General features: G+C 43.7%; 1 protein-coding gene across 3 annotated transcripts in view; it reads right to left on the bottom strand.

Annotated features, from left to right (window-relative positions):
• The window catches only part of LOC124721537 (run domain Beclin-1-interacting and cysteine-rich domain-containing protein), a 161,434-nt gene that overhangs the window by 82,875 nt on the left and 56,620 nt on the right, over positions 1-21,939 (bottom strand). For all 3 annotated transcript variants that reach the window (XM_047246564.1, XM_047246565.1, XM_047246566.1), the window contains exon 3: positions 5,609-5,677. In XM_047246564.1, coding sequence (XP_047102520.1) covers positions 5,609-5,677 — 69 coding nt within the window. The remainder of the gene's footprint in view (positions 1-5,608; positions 5,678-21,939) is intronic.

Genomic DNA, 21,939 nt, shown 5'->3' on the forward strand with positions numbered 1-21,939 from the left:
AACTTTACAGAAGCCCTTTACATTAAAGTTTTCCAAGATAACTACCCAAAGCAGAAATCATACCGAGTACACAAGAAACATCACTGATAACATGCAAGAGCACTTGATTGTGGTTATACAGCAGAATGGAGGGATATCCCATTAGCTCCAATATTATTCTTGTATATCAGAACAACTGAGATACTACACAGTGTTGACTACAGTCCTCTCAAGCCCTCTCTTTCCATAGTCACATAACTATGATAGTCGTGGGATTTCTACCATCGCTAACAGCAATGTCGTGGAACGATAAAACACAATCTCAATATGCTATAATTCTGTCACTGTTGAATTCTTTCATATGCTAGGTGGCATTTCTCTCTGTTTCACAAAATGTAATCTGGTTTTCACACAAACAACCAACAATCTAATCTAATTTTTAAATGTGAAAACCACAGCATAGTTTTCCATTATGTAAGGAATGCAGATATGTTACTTCAACCTGTTTTGTGTGGTTGCACTGAAATGCTGATCTTTTGAATGTCCAAGCATGAAGTACACTTCATACCAACTTGATGTTTGTTGTATTATCAGTTCACAGTGTTGTAATTTTAATCCTCGCTGCTGTGTATTTTCTGTGCCCTGTCTTTTCATTCCAGAAACAATTATTTTTGCAAAACAAAACAAGAAAAACTTTGACTCATTTGTTACCAATGGATAAACGCACAAATATGACATACGATTCATGGCAAACATTCATCTTGTGAGCCAAACTGAGTAGAAGTCGTGATAAGATTAGAAATTCTTCAGCAAACTATCCCTATCCTATCCCAATCTGTTAGGAAAAGAACCAATACTTTTAGAAGTAATGTAAAGGAAATGTTCATCAAAAACACCTTTTATTATGTTGATGAGTCTCTGAAGACAAACTTGCACTGGCCATATGATCTAATCCTCTCCCCAAAAATTTAAATCTTATGAAAAATTGTGTCCTGGAAATACTATGTACACAGTAGTCAACTGTGCATAAAATTTCTTTTTATTTTTGTATCTTGTTCTAGGTACAAATGTTCTAGTTGTTCCATATTTTGTACATCTGGAAATTGAAATAAGAACACCGTGAATTCATTGTCCCAGGAAGGGGAAACTTTATTGACACATTCCTGGGGTCAGATACATCACATGATCACACTGACAGAACCACAGGCACATAGACACAGGCAACAGAGCATGCACAATGTCGGCACTAGTACAGTGTATATCCACCTTTCGCAGCAATGCAGGCTGCTATTCTCCCATGGAGACGATCGTAGAGATGCTGGATGTAGTCCTGTGGAACGGCTTGCCATGCCATTTCCACCTGGCGCCTCAGTTGGACCAGCGTTCGTGCTGGACGTGCAGACTGCGTGAGACGACGCTTCATCCAGTCCCAAACATGCTCAATGGGGGACAGATCCGGAGATCTTGCTGGCCAGGGTAGTTGACTTACACCTTCTAGAGCACGTTGGGTGGCACGGAATACATGCGGACGTGCATTGTCCTGTTGGAACAGCAAGTTCCCTTGCCGGTCTAGGAATGGTAGAACGATGGGTTCGATGACGGTTTGGATGTACCGTGCACTATTCAGTGTCCCCTCGACGATCACCAGTGGTGTACGGCCAGTGTAGGAGATCGCTCCCCACACCATGATGCCGGGTGTTGGCCCTGTGTGCCTCGGTCGTATGCAGTCCTGATTGTGGCGCTCACCTGCACGGCGCCAAACACGCATACGACCATCATTGGCACCAAGGCAGAAGCTACTCTCATCGCTGAAGACGACACGTCTCCATTTGTCCCTCCATTCACGCCTGTCGCGACACCACTGGAGGCGGGCTGCACGATGTTGGGGCGTGAGCGGAAGACGGCCTAACGGTGTGCGGGACCGTAGCCCAGCTTCATGGAGACGGTTGCGAATGGTCCTCGCCGATACCCCAGGAGCAACAGTGTCCCTAATTTGCTGGGAAGTGGCGGTGCGGTCCCCTACGGCACTGCGTAGGATCCTACGGTCTTGGCGTGCATCCGTGCGTCGCTGCGGTCCGGTCCCAGGTCGACGGGCACGTGCATCTTCCGCCGACCACTGGCGACAACATCGATGTACTGTGGAGACCTCACGCCCCACGTGTTGAGCAATTCGGCGGTACGTCCACCCGGCGTCCCGCATGCCCACTATACGCCCTCGCTCAAAGTCCGTCAACTGCACATACCGTTCACGTCCACGCTGTCGCGGCATGCTACCAGTGTTAAAGACTGCGATGGAGCTCCGTATGCCACGGCAAACTGGCTGACACTGACGGCGGCGGTGCACAAATGCTGCGCAGCTAGTGCCATTCGACGGCCAACACCGCGGTTCCTGGTGTGTCCGCTGTGCCGTGCGTGTGATCATTGCTTGTACAGCCCTCTCGCAGTGTCCAGAGCAAGTATGGTGGGTCTGACACACCGGTGTCAATGTGTTCTTTTTTCCATTTCCAGGAGTGTAGAAGCATCACATGTTGTAGCACCAGTCACATCTAGCCAATGGGTGATGCCCACTGTGGCAAACAAAAAGCCTAATGGCACAATTCATATTTGCACTGATTTCAAAGCATATTCAAGGTGCATTCAACAAATGCCGCAATACCTTCCGTTCCCCCCCCCCCCCCCCCCCCCCCTCAGAAAGGGGTTGGGTTTATTCAGGATTCCAATAGACCATATTATTCCGCACTCTTTTGGCTACACAACTTTATTTTTCAATATCACCTTCATTCAATGTGATGGCTTTATGCAGCCGTAATGAGAAGGTCTGTAGGCCCACACGATACCACTCTACTGGTCGATGTCGGAGCAAAAACCTTGCTCCATCAATAACCTCCCCATCATCCACATACTGCTTCCCATGGAGTGCATCCTTCATTGGGCCAAACAGATGGAAGTCAGGAGGTGCAAGATCTAGACTGTATGAAGGATGAGGAAGAACAGTCCAATGAAGTGTTGTGAGCTCCTCTCGGGTGCACAGACTTGTGCCAGGCCTTGTGTTGTGGAGAAGGAGAAGTTTGTTTGCATTTTTGTGGCAATGAATAGTTCCAACATTGCAAGGGTTAACAGCTGTGTACAGCCAGCTGGCATTGAGGATATCAGACAGGTTTGCGCGATCTTGTTGTGATGGTGACAGATGCCTCACCCAGTGACTCACTGTGCTTTTGCTCACTGCTGGGTCTCTGCACACATTCTGCAAGTGCCTGTGAATATCCGTGATGCTTTGGTTTACTGCCAAAAGAAACTCAATGACAGCTCACTGCTTGGAATGCATCCCCATTACAGAAACTATTGTGAAGGTATTTATAGCATTGCCACCTGTCAGAACTTCATGAAACTTTAGGGGCTGAAAACAAATTCCACATTTTTTCAACCGAAATTGGCCAAGGGAAAAAAATGTGCTGCATTACTTACCGAATGCCCCCCGTATCAGTGTTGAATCTAACTTAGATGTTTATCTGATTCTGCATATAGAAGAGCTACAATGGACTGACGTATGGATATATTTTTCTTTGCACTACAGACTCGGTGTTAATCAGAGGTTCTTCCACTGGCCACAGGGGAGTCAGTGTGCTGGTTTGTGATCTCAGGTTTCATCTGGCCTCACATCCTCAAGATATTACAGAAGGCACACTAGGGGATGTCAAGGATGAATACATTGGCAATGTGTCATGTATATTGGCCAGGCATTGACCCACCAGTGAACATGCAGCCTGGACCTGATAAATGTGTGTGAAGTCAGTTGAAACTGGTGCAACACTTTCCTCCATGACTTATTTCAAACAGCCACAGGCCAGCATACACATTGGCTTTGCAGGCCTGTTCAAAGGGGCCATGTGATTATTTGTGGAGAGTCTGTCTAATTTCCCACGGATATCATCAGTGATATCAGCAATTGTAATTAGAGCTCTATCAATGATTTTCACCACAAAGGGAGCATCACCACTATCACCTCTGACAATGTCCAACAATGCACATTGGGTGAGTCTGTTCGTCTTGCTAAAGAAGTAGCATATTACATCTGACCACCATTCCTTTTCACCCTGCATCAAACTCTGAAGCAGAGCAGTTGGTCGGAACTTTACAGGCCCAAGTGAATAAAATGACGATGATGGTGACTTCTGAAATGTTTCCTTTCTTAGTATGGATCCACACCTGAATATGACCACAGTCTTGGTGATGCGTTACAAGGACACATGCACCATACCCTTTCCAATCTGAGAATGACTCAGTGGGCCCAGTCCACACAGTCATGCTCATACTATCACATGAACTCTTTAATCAGAGCTTGCACGTATGGCCATATACCAAGGTAGACCCAATGGATCATTATTGGTTAGGGGGGGAGCAAACAAGAGTGCCTCGTATGCCATTGCAATCAGCTCCCTGCACTGGCAGTCAAATTATGTTATGTCCAACACAACCTCATCAGTGTCCAAGTAGCTGCCTGAAATGGCCTCCACTGCCAGTTATGCCTCCTCACGGTATCAGGTCCAGATCGCTAAGTCCCAGACTTCCAACACTACCCACCAAAGCTCCTGGCCATGCTCCCAGCAAGGCAAGAATACGACCTCTGCACCCCGTATCAACTCATTATGCCAAGATTATCGTGGGCAACAGAATATGGGTAGTTTGTGGAGAAAAAACTACTGCCCCAAGCTGTGGAAGTTCCATCCTAACAGGAAGAACAAATCCCTGTGACAATGCCCATGGCATCTATTGTCACTGAGATGTTTGCACAGATGCCTGCCCCTCTGTATCACCACTCTCAGTTTCACCCCAGCCTCTACTGGCCCTATGGGCCATTTAAAGGGGAGGGGTATCTAATATACTGCCATTCCAGCAGTATGGAGACAGACTTGGAGAGTAACAGCAATGCTATTTGTAAGGCAAATAATTCAGCTTTCAGCTGCTGCGACTCCAGGGATCATGGCAGATAGCTGTTGGTCTGTAACAGGATATAAATAGTTGACCACTTGGGTGACTCAGCAGTTTATATTTCGAATTTGAAACCTTCATTATGCTGATTCAGAAATACAACTGTCACTTCACTTGTCTGGACCAACACTTTGATTTGGAACTTTTTTTGACCATATGTAGCTGTTTAAAATTATTCTTTTTTCATAACTTCTGATTAGATCTCACATTACTTGCAATCATAACATTCACTGTCTACTGCATTTTCAACCATCATCTTAGTGTAAATTTTGATCTCCACATGCTACATGGTTCACAGCCATGACCTTCCTAGTTGTATCAGACAATGATGCAAAAATTGGCATCACACTCTTCCCATCAAAACTACTGGTAGCTCATTTTCTCTCCACTTGTGACAAAGAAACATTTTATTTGAAAAACAATGTATCTGTAACACTGTTGTTAAAGTTTTCATTACTAAAAAGTAAACTACACTGAAGTAACAATTTATTTGTATATTACATAAAGTATCACTTTCTTATCTGCACATATGTGGGAAATGAAACAATTTACATCCTCCCACCCCATCCATCCAGACAAACATACATATACAGATGCAAATGTGAAGTATGAAAGCGAAAAATACAGCCACAATACTCACAGGTATATCAAACAGTGAAGTTGGTGACTTCGGAACAACTTCAAATCCCAATCCATAGAGTGCAGAGTACTGTAATGACACAACAAGAAAATTTTCACACTTGGGTTGGCTTTTACTGATGATGATAATAGAAAGGGCAATACATAAAATTCAGATGAAAAAGTAGACTGAAAATAAAATACAAACAATTATTCAAACTGATACATAACCAAGGTTAGACATTCTTAACAGAAAAACTATATCGGGTAATATAAAGGAGCAATTAAGATTTGTTGAAATGAGTTACCTGGTGACTGAAATAAATCAGGCAGCACACATTTATGTTGCCCATAAAAAGTATCCATCCACATCTTTGTTATCTTAATTTTTACTGTAACCAGATAATAACGTTTAAGGATCTTGTGTTAAAAATTACACGAGAACAGATAACTCATTATGACTGTATTAAACTAACTTGGAGTTGTAAACTTTTCAGTTGTAATGAATTAAGAAATAAATATTACAAAATAAATATCTGGATAAAAATAAATGTATGCAAAACTGAGACAATAAAAAGTCATTTCACAAAGTGGTATGAATTGCTATAGGGTGCAATTCAAAGTTGACCACATTGTGTCAGGTTCACAAACTTTTTCAATTCTTAAGAAAAGTTACATGTGTACATTATTTATCAACAGTAACTCAACTAAAAAAACTCAATATTTCAGCTGAAAGGGTTCATTTTTCCAGGAACATCTACTAAAAATAGCACCTATATTTTGTAAGCTAGCTTTCAGCTCAATGGGGTGTCAGCTACCTGTCTCAAACTTCCAGTGGTTCAAGGCATCATATATTGGCAGTGTAAATGTAATTAAACATAAAAGAATACATGCCCAAGAATTTACTAATAACTAAATGATAAAGTTAGGAGGCTAGAAGCAGAAAGTATTAGCAAGTAGGTACACAGTTCTGATTGTGTCTCAAAGTCTTGCCAATTAGTAGTGAATGAAATCACAAACAATACTATGAAAACTAGATTAATCATACTGAATTAACTCTAAATAATGATAATGTTTCTGATTCTTCTGTTATCAACAATACATTTAACTATTACTTTATAGATACCACTGAAAATGATATTTGAGTGAAATGGGACAGGCCATGTAGGTAAAACAATAAAATGAACTGAATTGTTGTAAGCTACCTTCAATTACAGCAATTCTGCAGCTAATGAGCCTCATGAATAAAAAATTGGCAGGCTGGAATGAAGTTTTTCCTTTTCCATTGAAGATAACGGAAGCAAGAGTTACCCACACCATTAGTCCACCTAATAAGCTGTATACTTAAGAAAAGTGTATTGCCACATAGTTTGAAACTGAGTGTAGTCAAATCTTTGTATAAAAAGGGGGAAATAGTTGCCTTAGTCCCAACCTTCAGCAAAGTAACAGAGAAAATTATGCAAAAATCACAAAGGAGTATAATTAGAAAAATGATTGGAGAACAATGTCTGTGGGAGTAGAGTCTGTTCACTGTGTGTTAAAGAATATTAATGAAGGTTACCAAGCAACAGGAAATGGCGTTGCCTCAGTGGATATACCGGTTTCCGTCAGATCACTGAAGTAAGCACTGTCGGGCGTGGCCGGCACTTGGATGGGTGACCATCTGGGCCACCATGCATTGTTGCTGTTTTTGAGGGTGCACTCAGCCTCGTGATGCCAATTGAGGAGCTACTCAACCAAAAAGTAGCAGCTCTGGTCAAAGAAACCATTGTCACGACTGGGAGAGTGGTGTGCTGACCACACACGCCTCCTGTCAGCATCCGCAGCTGAGGATGACACGGCGGTCAGATGGTCCCAATGGGCCACTTGTGACCTGAAGACAGAGTGCTTTACCAAGCAACAGGAGTATGTTTATATCTCTCAAAAGCTTTTAACAGAGCCCATTATGGTGCACTCTTAATAATACTCATAAACAGTGATGCCAGTGGTGAGCTGATGCTTTTAAGTGAATTGTGCCTAAAAGATAAGCAACGGTGTTCACAAGTTGCACGTGATAAATGAGAGGGTTGAAACAAGAAGTTCAAAGATAAGAAATATAAATTTTGCTGTCCACGATGCTCCACTTTACATCTTTTCGCATTTGTTTAAATGTTATGTAAATGAGTTCCCAAATATCCTAGACAACAACTCCATTATTACCATGTACGCTGACGACACATCGGCATATGTTGGTCACAGGGTGCAGTTGGCCTAAATACAGGCACACCAATTACTTATTTTTTAATGCTTAGCACAATGCGTTTTGAGACTTTATTCTCATTTTCAAGTGCATTTATGCATAGGTTTATATGAATAAGTTTGATGATGTTTGCATGTGTGATTTTCTGCCTCTCTTGCAGTCTAACTTCAAAAAGATGCAAGAGAGTCAGAAAATCACACTTGCAAACTTCACCAAACATATTCATGTAAACCAATGCACAAATGCACTTGAAAATGAGAATAATTTCTCGAAACACATTGTGCTAAGCATAAAAAAATGAGTAACCTGTGCAGTTCTCATTATTTAAATCATTATATTGAACTGCCTTGGGTTATTACCGTCAAAATCAAACACACATACAAATTTTATTCATACCTGAATACCACTCAAGTTGGTTGGTTGGTTTAAAAGAGGGACCAAACTACGAGGTCATCGGTCCCTTGTTCCTAATAAAACAATGCCAAAAGTGTGAGAATAAAACAGAAGAGACATATAACACAAAATGGAAAGAAAGGAAAAACCACAAGAACGAAGGAAAGGCAATGAACAATAAAAGGAACAAAAGAGGACAAGAAAACAACAGACATTAGAAACAGAAGAGAGTAAAACAAGAAAGCAGATTACAGTGGCTGGCCGACCACAAGAATAAAAAGGAAAAGCCAGGCACTCTGCAACACATTAAAACCTCCACCCTAAAAGCACTAAGGTGGAGGACACAGAGGGACAAAGGACATGCGCTAAAACTTGGATCAAACGGTAAAACCCACCCTCACGAATAAAACGTGAAACAAAATCAGCCAATGAGGCGTTGTCAGATAAAATGAGTGGCAACGAGTCTGGTAACCCAAGATTTCGTCGCTGGGCAGTCAAAGTGGAACAGTGCACCAGAATATGGGTCACTGTCAACCAGGCGCCATCCCGACACTGAGGCAGGTCTTCACGCTGCTAAAGGTAATCGTGGGACGCCCAAGCATGGCCAATGAGGAGCAGAGGACAACTGATTCCCTACGAGAGGTCCACATGAAAGACTTCCACACATTCGAAGTCTCCTTAATGACATACAGTTTGTTGTGCGTACTGTTATGCCATTCCATCTCTCAAAGCCGTAAGTCAGAACGCAGGTCAGGTTCAGGGATGCCCATCTCCAGAAGTGGTTTCCACGTAGCCTGTTTAGTCAGCCTGTCGGCGAGTTCGTTGCCTGGGATGCCGACGTGTCCTGGGGTCCACACAAACACCACTGATGATGGGACCGGTCCAGGGCATAGATGGACTCCTGGAAGGATGCCATCAAAGGATGGTGAGGGTAGCACTGGTTGATAGCTTGTAGGCTGCTCAAGCAGTCAGTACACAGAAGAAATGATTCCTCGGGGCATGAACGGATATAGTGAAGCGCACGAGATATGGCCACCAGTTCTGCAGGGAATACACTGTAGCCATCAGGCAAGAATGCTGTTCAATATAGCCTCTGTGGACAAAGGCAAAGCCAACATTACCATCAGGCATCAAGCCATCAGTGTAAACCACTTCAGAGTCCCAGGGTTAACGGAGTCCTTAGGGCCACACGAAAGGTCCAGGCAAAGCTTCGGCCTACAGCTAAACACGGAGGTGTACATGAATGGACCTCGAGGAAAGGTGGTGAAGGGAAGGACTCCAGTTCAGACAGAAGCAATCGCATGCGAACCGCAGTCGTTAGCAATGACCTGGGTCACCTATGCGGGAGGTGAACCGGCGTGGTTGGGAAAAGAAGACAGTAAGTAGGATGTTCAGGAGAGCTATGAATGTGTGCAATGTAACTAGTCAGCAGTTGTGCACATCTGATCTTCAATGGAGGCACTCCAGCCTCCACCAGTACGCTTGTCACCGGACTCATCCTAAAAGCTCCTGTCGCAAGTCGAACTCCGCAGTGGTGGAATCGATCAACCAAACAGAATGCTGAGGGTGCTGCCGAACCATAAATCACTCTCTCATAGACAAGGCGGGATTGAACAAGGTCCCTATAGAGCTGCAGCAGTGTGGAGCGATCTGCACCCCAGTTGGTGTTGCTCAGCCAGCAGAGGGCACTGTAGTGCTGCCAACACTTCCATTTAAGCTGACGAAGATGAGGAAGCCAAGTCAAATGAGCATCGAAAACGAGACCTAAAAATCAATATGTCTCCACCACAGTGAATGGATCGTCATTAAGGTAAAGTGCTGGTTCTGGATGAATAGTACGACACTGACAAAAATGCATGACACGTCTTCATGGCTGAAAAGTTGGGCTAGAGCCCATGACTGCGCCTTGTGGATGGCTTCCTGTAGGAGATGCTCAGCAACACCAGTACTGGAGCAGCGGTACGAAATGCAGAAGTCGTAGCTGCATACAGAGAAGGTGAGACGGAGGGCCCGACAGCTGCTGCTAGACCATTAATGGCCACTAAAAATAGAGACACACTCAATACAGAGCCCTGCGGGGCTCCCTTCTCCTGACTACGGATGGAACTATAGGAGGCACCAACTTGGACACAGAAAGTATGGAACGACAGGAAGTTTTGAATAAAAATCGGGAGCGGGCCCCAGAGACCCCACTCACACAATGTGGCAAGGATATGACATCGCCAGGTCATGCTGTATGCTTTACGTATGTCAAAAAAGACAGCAACCAAGTGTTGGCGTCTGGAAAAGGCTGTTCGGATGGCAGAATTGAGGGACACAAGATTATCAGTGGTAGAGTGACCCTAGTGGAAGACACCCTGCCATGGAACCAGTAGGCCACGTGACTCCAGGACCCAACCCAAACGCCGATACACCATACGTTCCAGCAGCTTACAAAGAATGTTGGTGAGGCTGACGGGCAGATAGCTATCCACATCAAGCGGGTTTCTGCCAGGTTTGAACACTGGAATGATGGTGCTCTCCCACTATTGCAACGGAAAAACACCATTGGAACAGATCCAGTTGAAGATGATGAGGATATGTCACTTGTAGTCAGATAAGAGATGTCTAATCATCTGGCTGTGGATCTGATCAGGCCCAGGAGCTGTGTCGGGGCAATGTGCAAGGGCACTGAGAAGCTCCCACTCTGTAAATGGGGCATTATAGGATCCACTGCGGCATATAGTGAATGAGAGGACTGCCCCTTCCAGCCGTCGTTTGAGAGTGCAAAAGGCTGGGGGTAATTCTCCGATGAAGAGGCTCGAGCAAAGTGCTCGGCAATCGCGTTTGCATCGGTAGATAACACTCCATTTATGGTAACACCGGGAACACCTGTTGGGGTCTGGTACCCAAAAAGACTTTAGATATTTGCCCGGAGTTAGGAAGGGGACATATGGCACCCAATGGTTGAGACATATCTCTCCCAACACTCCTGCATCTGATGCTTGATAAGATAGCGAATGCGGGCACAGAGCCATTTAAATGCTATGAGGAGCTCCAGGGAAGAGTGCCACTTATGCCGCTGTGGAGCTCGGCGATGCTCCTTAATTGCTTCAGCAACTTCTGGTAACCACCAAGGGACTGCATTACGCCAGGGGCACCCTAAAGAGCAAGGGATTGCGTTTTCTACAGCAGAAACAATTGTAGTCACCTGCTCAACCATCACATCGATGTTACCATGTGGGGGAGATTCAACGGTGACAGCAGAGGTGAAAGTTTCCCAATCCCCCTTGTTGAAAGTCCATCTGGGCAAGCGTCCATGGTCCTGATGCTGGAGCAGTGACAGGAAGATGGAGAAGGGGTCACTACTACACAGGTCATCATGTGCTCTGCAGTGGATAGAGGGGAGAAGTCCTGGGCTGCAAATTGATAAATCAATGGCCGAGTAACTACCATGAGCCACACTGAAATGTGTGGCGGCCGCAGTAATTAAGAGGCACAGGTCGAACTGAGACTGTAAAGCTTCAACATCTCTGCCTCGACCAGTAAGCACGGTGCCACCCCACAAGGAGTTAAGGGCGTTAAAATCTCCCAAAAGTAGGAAAGGTTTAGGGAGTTGATCAATCAGTGCAGCTAATACATTCAGGGGTACTGCACCATCAGGAGGAAGCTATAACATTGCATACAGTTATTTCCTGTGTCATCCTTCTTCTGACAGCCACAGCTTCAAGAGGCGTTTGAAGGGGTACAGTGTCACTACAGACTGAGTTGAGGACCATAAACACAAACCCCACTTGACACTCGATTGTAGTCACTACGGTTCCTGTAATATCCCTTACAGCCGTGGAGGGCAGGTGTCCTCATTGCCAGGAACCAAGTTTCCTGGAGGGCAAGGCAGATAGCAGGTGTAAAGCTTAACAGCTGCTGTAGCTCAGCCAGGCGGTGGACAAAACCGCCACAATTCCACTGGAGGATGACGTCACCGTGAGACTGGGAAGGCACGGAACATTCAATGAGGCAGTTTACGCCTCAGGGTCACCTGCTGCCACCGACTTAGTGCCTGAGCAGTCTATATCCATTGTGTCTGAGGGTCTGGTGAGATCTAGGTCCTCAGCGGACGCCAGAATCTCCACCCCATTCTCAGACACAGAGCTTGTAGGTAGTGGTGGTGCGGGTGCCACCGCAATTTCCTTGGTCTTACGGGTCTTCTTTTTGGATTTCCCTCACTGCTCCTTGGGTTTCCCTGTATGGAAGGACTTCACTGGCTCAGTCTCCGGGACTGAGGATGAGCGTGAAGTCCTATGACCAGATTCTTTTGAGCTCTTCAGCCACTGGCGAGTGTCATCTTTCCCACTAGCAGAAACCCGGGAAAAGAGTGACCCAAGGGACCCCTTTCTTGTGAGAGAAGCCGAAGAAGACTTACGCTTCTCTGGCTTAGAAGTGGGGACAGACGTCCCTGATGGTTGGGGAGGCGGGGCAGTGGGGGGTTTGCTCCCAAAGTAGGTGGTGCGGGAGCAACAGGAAGGGAAATGCCCCCCATCATCAAGGGGGCAAGTGTAGTTTTCCGTCTCTGAGAGGTGACTGGGGTTGGCGGAGCAGATGTTGCCAGAACTGTTGTAGCAGTGGCGTAAGACGATGTCATACGTACAGGATGCATGCGTTCAAATTTTCTCTTAGCCTCAGTGTAGGTCAGTCAGTCCAGGGTCTTGTATTCCATGATTTTCCTTTCTTTCTGGAGAGTCCTGCAGTCTGGCAAGCAAGGTGAATGGTGCTCTCTGCAGTTGACACAGATGGGAGGCGGGCCACATGGATTATTGGGATGTGATGGGTGTCCGCAATCTCGACATGTGATGCTGGAAGTACAGCGGGAAGACATATGGCCGAACTTCCGGCACTTAAAGCACCGCATCGGTGGAGGAATATAGCACTTTACATCAGAGCGGTAGACCATAACCCTGACATTCTAGGGCAATGTATCGCCCTTGAAGGCCAAGATGAAGGCACAGGTGAAAATCTGATTATCCCTCGGATCCCGGTGGACATGCCAGATGAAATGTACACCTCACCACTCTAAATTGGAGCACAGCTCGTCGTCAGATTGCAAAAGAAGGTCTCTGTGAAATATGATACCCTGGACCTTATTTAAGCTCTTATGAGGCATGATGGTTACAGAAACATCCCCCAGCTTGTCACAAGCGAGTAACATACGTGACTGGGCAGAGGATGCTGTTTTGATCAAGACTGACCCAGATCTCATTTTGGACAATCCCTCCAGCTCCCCGAAATTGTCCTCTAAATGCTCAACAAAACAACTGAGGCCTCATTGCCATGAAAGATTCCCCATAAGCTCTCAAACATATGAGGTATTCGGGTGAATTAGATCCGCTGCCATCCTTAGCCTGACGTTCCTCCCATGGTGCGGCCATGGAGGGGAACGATTTGGGATCGTACTTCTGTGCATTGAATTGAGCTCATGAATGCTTAGAGACTGCTGGTCTTTCACCACCAGCAAGAGATCATGGACTACGCTTCATCACGTGTCATCTGTCTTGATGCCACGCACTCCGACCAGGGGCCCTCCCCACGGGCACCACCCAGCTGCAGCAAAGGCCACCTGGCAGGATGGCCATTGCCGGGAGTCCCAATGCCACAGGGGGGTGGGCATCTACCCCTTGGAATAAGTGGGGAGCTAACAGCGCAGGCATCAACAGAGCAATCCCTGTGTGGTCAGGGGGCTACAATCAACAGGGTACATGGCGGCCCCACCATAACAGACTGGCTACTGTGCTGGATATCAGGTGGAAAGAAGTCGATGGTCATCGCCGATGCAGGTAGCGACACTGCATAGTGCATGGTGGAAAACGTACCCAGGAAGGTGTCCTCGCCCAAGAGATGGAGAATGAGCGGGATGGAAATGCGACAATGAGAAAGTGGGTTAAAGATCTCAATGCACGATGGACATGATGCACCATGTAAGGCGCCCTTCCTCAATTGGCTCACTCTTAAGGAAAATTTTGAAGAATGGCGGTCAAACCCTACAGGGGACCATCACATAAACGCCGAAATGGGTGAAATTCCTTTTAGTCGTCTCTTACGACAGGGCCTATTCTTATCCCTGGACCCACAAGTATATTAAGTATAGTGCACAGTATTGCTGTAGTAGTGACTACATCATACACCCTAAGATCATGAAGGAATTATCTGAACAGGATAGAAATCGGCAGATGTAACATTCACTTACAGACAAACAAATTTTTACCATTTCAGAATTGGACAGTTTATTCAAGACAAAGAGCTTCAACAAATTGAGCAAGTCAATAATGTGTTGGTCCACCTTTAGCTGTGATGCAAGCAATTATTCGGCTTTGCATTGATTGCTAGGGTTGCTGGATTGATTCCAGAGGGATATCATGCAAAATTCTGCCCCAAGGGAAATCACGCAAAATTCTGTCCAACTGGCACATTAGATGATCAAAATCATGGCTTGTTGGAGGGCCCTGCCCATAATGTCCACATGTTCTTAATTGGGATGAGATCTGGCAACCTTGCTGGCCAAGGTAGGGTTTGTCAAGCATGAAGACAAGCAGCAGAAACTCTTACCATGTGCAGGCAGGTATTATCTTTCTGAAATGCAGGCCCAGGATGGCTCGCCATGAAGGGCAACAAAATAGGGCGTAGACTATCGTTGACGTACTCCTATGTTGTAAGGATGCCACAGATGATAATTAAAGAGCTCCTGCTATTAAATGAAGTGGCACACCAGACCATCACTCCTGGTTGTCAGTTTGTATGGTGGGTGACAGGTTTGTATCCCACTGCTATCTAGTGCATTTCCAGACACACCTTCGCTCGTCATCAGGGCCTGGAATCTCACTGGTTGGGCAGAACTGTCTTCAGTGATGAGTCCCACTTTGAATTTAGCCCTGATGACCAGCAAAGATGTGTCTGGAGATGTGTTGGTCAGCTGTAGGAAACCAAATTGACTGTCACCCGGCATATGATCCGACAACCAGGAATGGTTGTCTTGGGTGCCATTACATTTCATAGCAGGACTGGTTTGGTTGTTATCTGGGGCACTCTTACAGCACAGTAGGATGTTGACGATACTCTACACCCCACGTTGTCTCCCCCCCCCCCCCCCCCCCCATTTCATGCCAAACCATTATGGGCTTTCATTTCAGAAAGATAATACCCTTTCATATATGAGGAGAGTTTCTATTGCTTATCTTCGCACTTGCCAAACCCTACCTTGACCAGCGAGGTCCCCAGATCTGTCCCAAATTGAGAACATTTGGCTCAGAATTTTGGCAATCCAGTGCACCAACTGGACAGAATTTGGGACAATATCCCTGAGGACAACATACAACAATTCTATCAATCAATGCCAAGCCGAATTACTGCTTGCATAATGGCTATAGGTGAACCAGCGTGTTATTAACTTGCTCAATTAGTGAAGTTCTTTCTCAAGAATAAATTGTCCAATTCTGAAATTGTAAAAATTTGTTTGTGTGAACACGTGTCACATCACCCAATTTCTATCCCATTTGGATAATTGCTTTGTGGCGCATTTTTTTTTTTTTTTTTTTTTTAAGTGTATAATATGCTGCAATTTCATATCATTGTTAACAAGTATGGAGTTTTATCATTCAGATGCCAAATTCACTGTTTTGGGAGTACGTGGTTTAGTACTCTCGTTGGGATGTCATAACATACCAATACTCCAAAAAGGAAAATAAGTATACCAGTGTGTACTCGGCTTTACAGAACATGATGAATAAATGAATGAATGGTAGAAACAAGACAGTTCATCGAGTCAATAAAAGCCATCCAGGAACTTAGGCTACATGGCACAGCAGAACAAGATGAAAATACTTCCCATGTCTTGTGACACAATGTGTCGTTTGATTCTGGGGCACTGATAAATCTAGGCCCAAAGAGTTGCCCATATTTCATATTTTTGGGATACCACTGCGGAACAGGTAGCAGTTTTTATTTAAAAAAAAATGCTGCCAATAGGCTGCATTTTGCCATTGCAGTGAAACACAGTCTATAATACCATTTTATTCTAATCTTCAACAGTTGAAGCACTTTCATCTGCAACTAAATTTTGACATTTGAAATTATTGTTGGAAATAGTAAACACTGACTCTATCCTTCAATCTCATATCTAACTGACAAAGAAGTAATAACAGAAAAGCTCATATTCAGTTGCACAGATTAGGCAAGGATAAGGAAAGAAATTGGGGTTAGCTTTGTTTATGAATTTAACAACGTATGCCTGGATTGGTTCACTAAAATGACAGGAAAGTGAAGCCAAAATCTGAATGAAAATTCACTATATTACTTTTGTAGTTCAATATTCCAGATGAATCACATTTATGCTCCCTTGGACAGATGGTCGATGGTGTGCACAGTGTGAAATGTTTGAAAGCAAAGAGGCTGCAACAATCATTAAAGAGTATTAAGGTCTGGGGAATATTTTCTTGACATTGCCTGGTGATCTTGTCATTCTGGAAGGCACAATGGATCAATACAAGTATGCAAATATCGTTGGGGATCATGTCCATCCCTACATGCAGTCTGTTTTTCCTTGGCACAATGGCATCTACCAGCAGTACAATCCAATGTGTCACATAGCCCACAGTGTATATACATGGTTTGAAGAGTACCACGGTGAGTTTACCATAGTCCCCTGGCCACCAAACTCCTCGGGCTTAAACCCAATTGAGAATCTATGGGACCACCTCAATCGAGCTTTTTGTGTCATGGATCCTCAACTGGGAAACCTTGCACAGCTGCTCACAGCATGGCTCCACATTCCTGTTGGAACCTTCCAGAACTTCATTGACACTCTTCCTGCACGTCTTGTAGCGGTCTGTGTTGTAAAAGGTGGTTATGCGGGGTTTTGACAGGTGGTCACATTAATATGTGTGGGCAGTGTAGATTCAATACAGAATATGTAAATCAGGATATTCAAATGAAGATCTGACACACAACATTCATGAATAAGTGTAGATGTTATCAATTACAATTTTCTTCTGTGTTAATCTGAGCAAGGTGATACTTTCTTGAGTTTGAAATGATATAGCTACAATATCTTTCCTGTTATTTCAATTGCAGTGTTCTTTGCATTTCTGAAGTAGCAAGCGTCACTGAAATGTACACAATTTTAAGTTCTACTTCAATGTAGATATATATTTTGATCATTGTAGACTACCTATTGCTAGTTCTGTTTACTTCAAAATCCTTATCTGATGTTGATTCATGAAATAAAACACAGAGCTTCAAAATCAAACAATTTTATTAGATTCATATACTTTTGTGGGGTATTTTTTTCATCTTGCTCAGCACATTAAATACAATCATTTTTGTAAAAGGTAAATAAATAACCTATCACTGAAATTGGTATCTGACCCCTTGCAGTGTACCAAAAATGATGTAGAATAAGTCCAGGCCGAGCTCCATACGACACACAGTTTCATCAAAATAGCAATTAGTAGGAATATTGCTCAGTGTGTGTCTGAGCACTGATAAAACAGCATTATCTTCTTTGACGGTCGAAGACTTCCGGCATAAGAAGTCAGCCTCATTCTGCCAACGGCCTTGTCAAAGAGGGCAGAGGAGCGGATAGAGGTTCAGGGCACTCTCTTGTCCTAGGGGTGGGGAATTGCCCCTAAAGGCGGAAGAATCAGCAATGATCAACGACATGAGGATGCAGAAGGCAATGGAAACCACTGCATTAAAGACACGTAACGTGTATCCACAGTACATGTGGCCTGAAATTGAAGAAGTGTCATGATGATCTCTCCATTGGCAAAAGATTCCGGAATAGTCCCCCATTCGGATCTCTGGGAGGGGACTGCCAAGGGGGAGGTTACCATGAGAAAAAGATTGAATAATCTACAAAAGGATAACGTTCTACGAGTCGGGGCGTGGAATGTCAGAAGCTTGAACATGGTAGGAAAACTAGAAAATCTGAAAAGGGAAATGCAAAGGCTCAATCTAGATACAGTAAGGGTCAGTGAAGTGAAGCGGAAGGAAGACAAGGATTTCTGGTCAGATGAGTATCGGGTAATATCAACAGCAGCAGAAAATGGTATAACAGGTGTAGGATTCGTTATGAATAGGAAGGTAGGGCAGAGGGTGTGTTACTGTGAACAGTTCAGTGACCGGGTTGTTCTAATCAGAATCAACAGCAGACAAACACCGACAACGATAGTTCAGGTATACATGCCGACGTCGCAAGCTGAAGATGAACAGATAGAGAAAGTGTATGAGGATATTGACTGGAATGCAGTTGTATGGGAAGGAGTAGAAGAAAAGGTTACAGAAGAATATGGGCTTGGGACAAGGAATGAAAGAGGAGAAAGACTAACTGAGTTCTGTAACAAGTTTCAGCTAGTAATAGCGAATACCCTGTTCAAGAATCACAAGAGGAGGAGGAATACTTGGAAAAGGCCGGGAGATACGGGAAAATTTCAATTAGATTACATCATGGTCAGACAGAGATTCCGAAATCAGATACTGGATTGTAAGGCGTACCCAGGAGCAGATATAGACTCAGATCACAATATAGTAGTGATGAAGAGTAGGCTGAAGTTCAAGACATTAGTCAGGAAGAATCAATACACAAAGAAGTGGGATACAGAAGTACTAAGGAATGACCAGATACGTTTGAAGTTCTCTAACGCTATAGATACAGCAATAAGGAATAGCGCACGAGGCAGTACAGTTGAAGAGGAATGGACGTCTCTAAAAAGGGCCATCACAGAAGTTGGGAAGGAAAACATAGGTACAAAGAAGGTAGCTGCGAAGAAACCATGGGTAACAGTTGATTGATGAAAGGAGGAAGTACAAACATGTTCCGGGAAAATCAGGAATACAGAAATACAAGTCGCTGAGGAATGAAATAAATAGGAAGTGCAGGGAAGCTAAGATGAAATGGCTGCAGGAAAAATGTGAAGACATCGAAAAAGATATGATTGTCGGAAGGACAGACTCAGCATACAGGAAAGTCAAAACAACCTTTGGTGACATTAAAACCAACGGTGGTAACATTAAGAGTGCAACTGGAATTCCACTGTTACATGCAGAGGAGAGAGCAGATAGGTGGAAAGAATACATTGAAAGCCTCTATGAGGGTGAAGATTTGTCTGATGTGATAGAAGAAGAAACAGGAGTCGATTTAGAAGAGATAGGGGATCCAGTATTAGAATCGGAATAAAAGAGCTTTGGAGGACTTACGGTCAAATAAGGCAGAAGGGATAGATAACATTCCATCAGAATTTCTAAAATCATTGGGGGAAGTGGCAACAAAACGACTATTCACATTGGTGTGTAGAATATATGAGTCTGGCGATATACCATCTGACTTTCGGAAAAGCATCATCCACACAATTCCGAAGACGGCAAGAGCTGACAAGTGCGAGAATTATCGCACAATCACCTTAACAGTTCATGCATCGAAGCTGCTTACAAGAATAATTTACAGAAGAATGGAAAAGAAAATTGAGAATGTGCTAGGCGATGATCAGTTTGGCTTTAGGAAAAGTAAAGGGACGAGAGAGGCAATTCTGACGTTACGGCTAATTATGGAAGCAAGGCTAAAGAAAAATCAAGACACTTTCATAGGATTTGTCGACCTGGAAAAAGTGTTCCACAATATAAAATGGTGCAAGCTGTTCGAGATTCTGAAAAAAGTAGGGGTAAGCTATAGGGAGAGACGGGTCATATACAATACGTACAACAACCAAGAGGGAATAATAAGAGTGGACGATCAAGAACGAAGTGCTCGTATTAAGAAGGGTGTAAGACAAGGCTGTAGCCTTTCGCCCCTACTCTTCAATCTGTACATCGAGGAAGCAATGATGGAAATAAAAGAAAGGTTCAGGAGTGGAATTAAAATACAAGGTGAAAGGATATCAATGATACGATTCGCTGATGACATTGCTATCCTGAGTGAAAGTGAAGAAGAATTAAATGATCTGCTGAACGGAATGAACAGTCTAATGAGTACACAGTATGGTTTGAGAGTAAATCGGAGAAAGACGAAGGTAATGAGAAGTAGTAGAAATGAGAACAGCGAGAAACTTAACATCAGGATTGATGGTCACAAAGTCAATGAAGTTAAGGAATTCTGCTACCTAGGCAGTAAAATAATCAATGACGGACGGAGCAAGGAGGACATCAAAAGCAGACTCGCTACGGCAAGAAAGGCATTTCTGGCCAAGAGAAGTCTACTAATATCAAATACAGGCCTTAATTTGAGGAAGAAATTTCTGAGGATATACGTCTGGAGTACAGCATTGTATGGTAGTGAAACATGGACTGTGGGAAAACCGGAACAGAAGAGAATCGAAGCATTTGAGATGTGGTGCTACAGATGAATGTTGAAAATTAGGTGGACTGATAAGGTAAGGAATGAGGAGGTTCTACGCAGAATCGGAGAGGAAAGGAATATGTGGAAAACACTGATAAGGAGAAGGGACAGGATGATAGGACATCTGCTAAGACATGAGGGAATGACTTCCATGGTACTAGAGGGAGCTGTAGAGGGCAAAAACTGTAGAGGAAGACCGAGATTGGAATACGTCAAGCAAATAATTGAGGACGTAGGTTGCAAGTGCTAGAGATGAAGAGGTTAGCACAGGAAAGGAATTCGTGGCGGGCCGCATCAAACCAGTCAGTAGACTGATGAAGAAAAAAAAATCTTCTTGCTGTGAAATGTCTATTATCAGCTGCAATTAATTTCAGAAGCCAACTGTGTGTACACAATCATGAACACAGCCAATCTAGACAGGTATTGTGTTAAATATGCAGTGCTAATTAGACATGAGGCAGTGCAGTATAACATAGCCAAGGCTATGACTTTGGTATATGCAAATTGAAAAAAAACTTAGATAGTCATTAGTCCCAAAATTAAAAAACATGATCTAGTAAAATATGGGAATTGGTGGCACATTTATCCCACATATCCCACTAAAAGTATGTAGAGTATCCACTTCATCAAATGTTATGAACACCATTTCACAATGACACTTTTCTATTGTAAAAAATTATTTAAGAATTTCAGAAAGCATGTCCTGCAGCTAGGTGCTTAATATTGGGGTCCAGATGGTGAGGTTAGTAGATGTTTCCACAATAACTGTACTTATTTTATTAACAAACATATCCTCTTGATCCTGTGGTGTACGTGTGATGCTAGGATATGTAATTACTCAAGGTATTAGCTAAACAGAAAATTTACAAACGAATCTCATTTCAAACATATCAACAATGCCCAGGACAGATGAATTTAATTATTCAACACTGTTTAAATGTATAATATGATGGCGTGCTGAAAAGTGATACATCCGAATTTTATGTGAAAACTCTTACACATTTTTAAATAAAACAAACATTATTAACATTCTACATCTTTATTCTTCATGTCTACATATCTGCAGCCCTCTGTCGCTAGAGGGCTCTGAATTGTCGTGTGTAACATGGCACTGTGTAATATAACTATGTCGGTGTGTGGGAAAGACCATTCTGTAATCAAGTTTCGAATCTGAAGAGCTTGTCCACACATGGAGCTCCCTCTCCTTCAACATGATAATTTCAGACCACATGCAAGCACTGTGACATCTGCAACAATCCATTGCCTTGGGTTCACTGTCATCGATCATCCTCCATACAGTCCGGACTTGGTCCCATCCAATTTTCATGTTTCCAAAACTTAAAGAACATCTTAGAGGATTTCA

The sequence above is a fragment of the Schistocerca piceifrons genome, chromosome X, assembly GCF_021461385.2.
Source record: "Schistocerca piceifrons isolate TAMUIC-IGC-003096 chromosome X, iqSchPice1.1, whole genome shotgun sequence".
Classification (NCBI taxonomy): Eukaryota; Metazoa; Arthropoda; class Insecta; order Orthoptera; family Acrididae; genus Schistocerca; species Schistocerca piceifrons.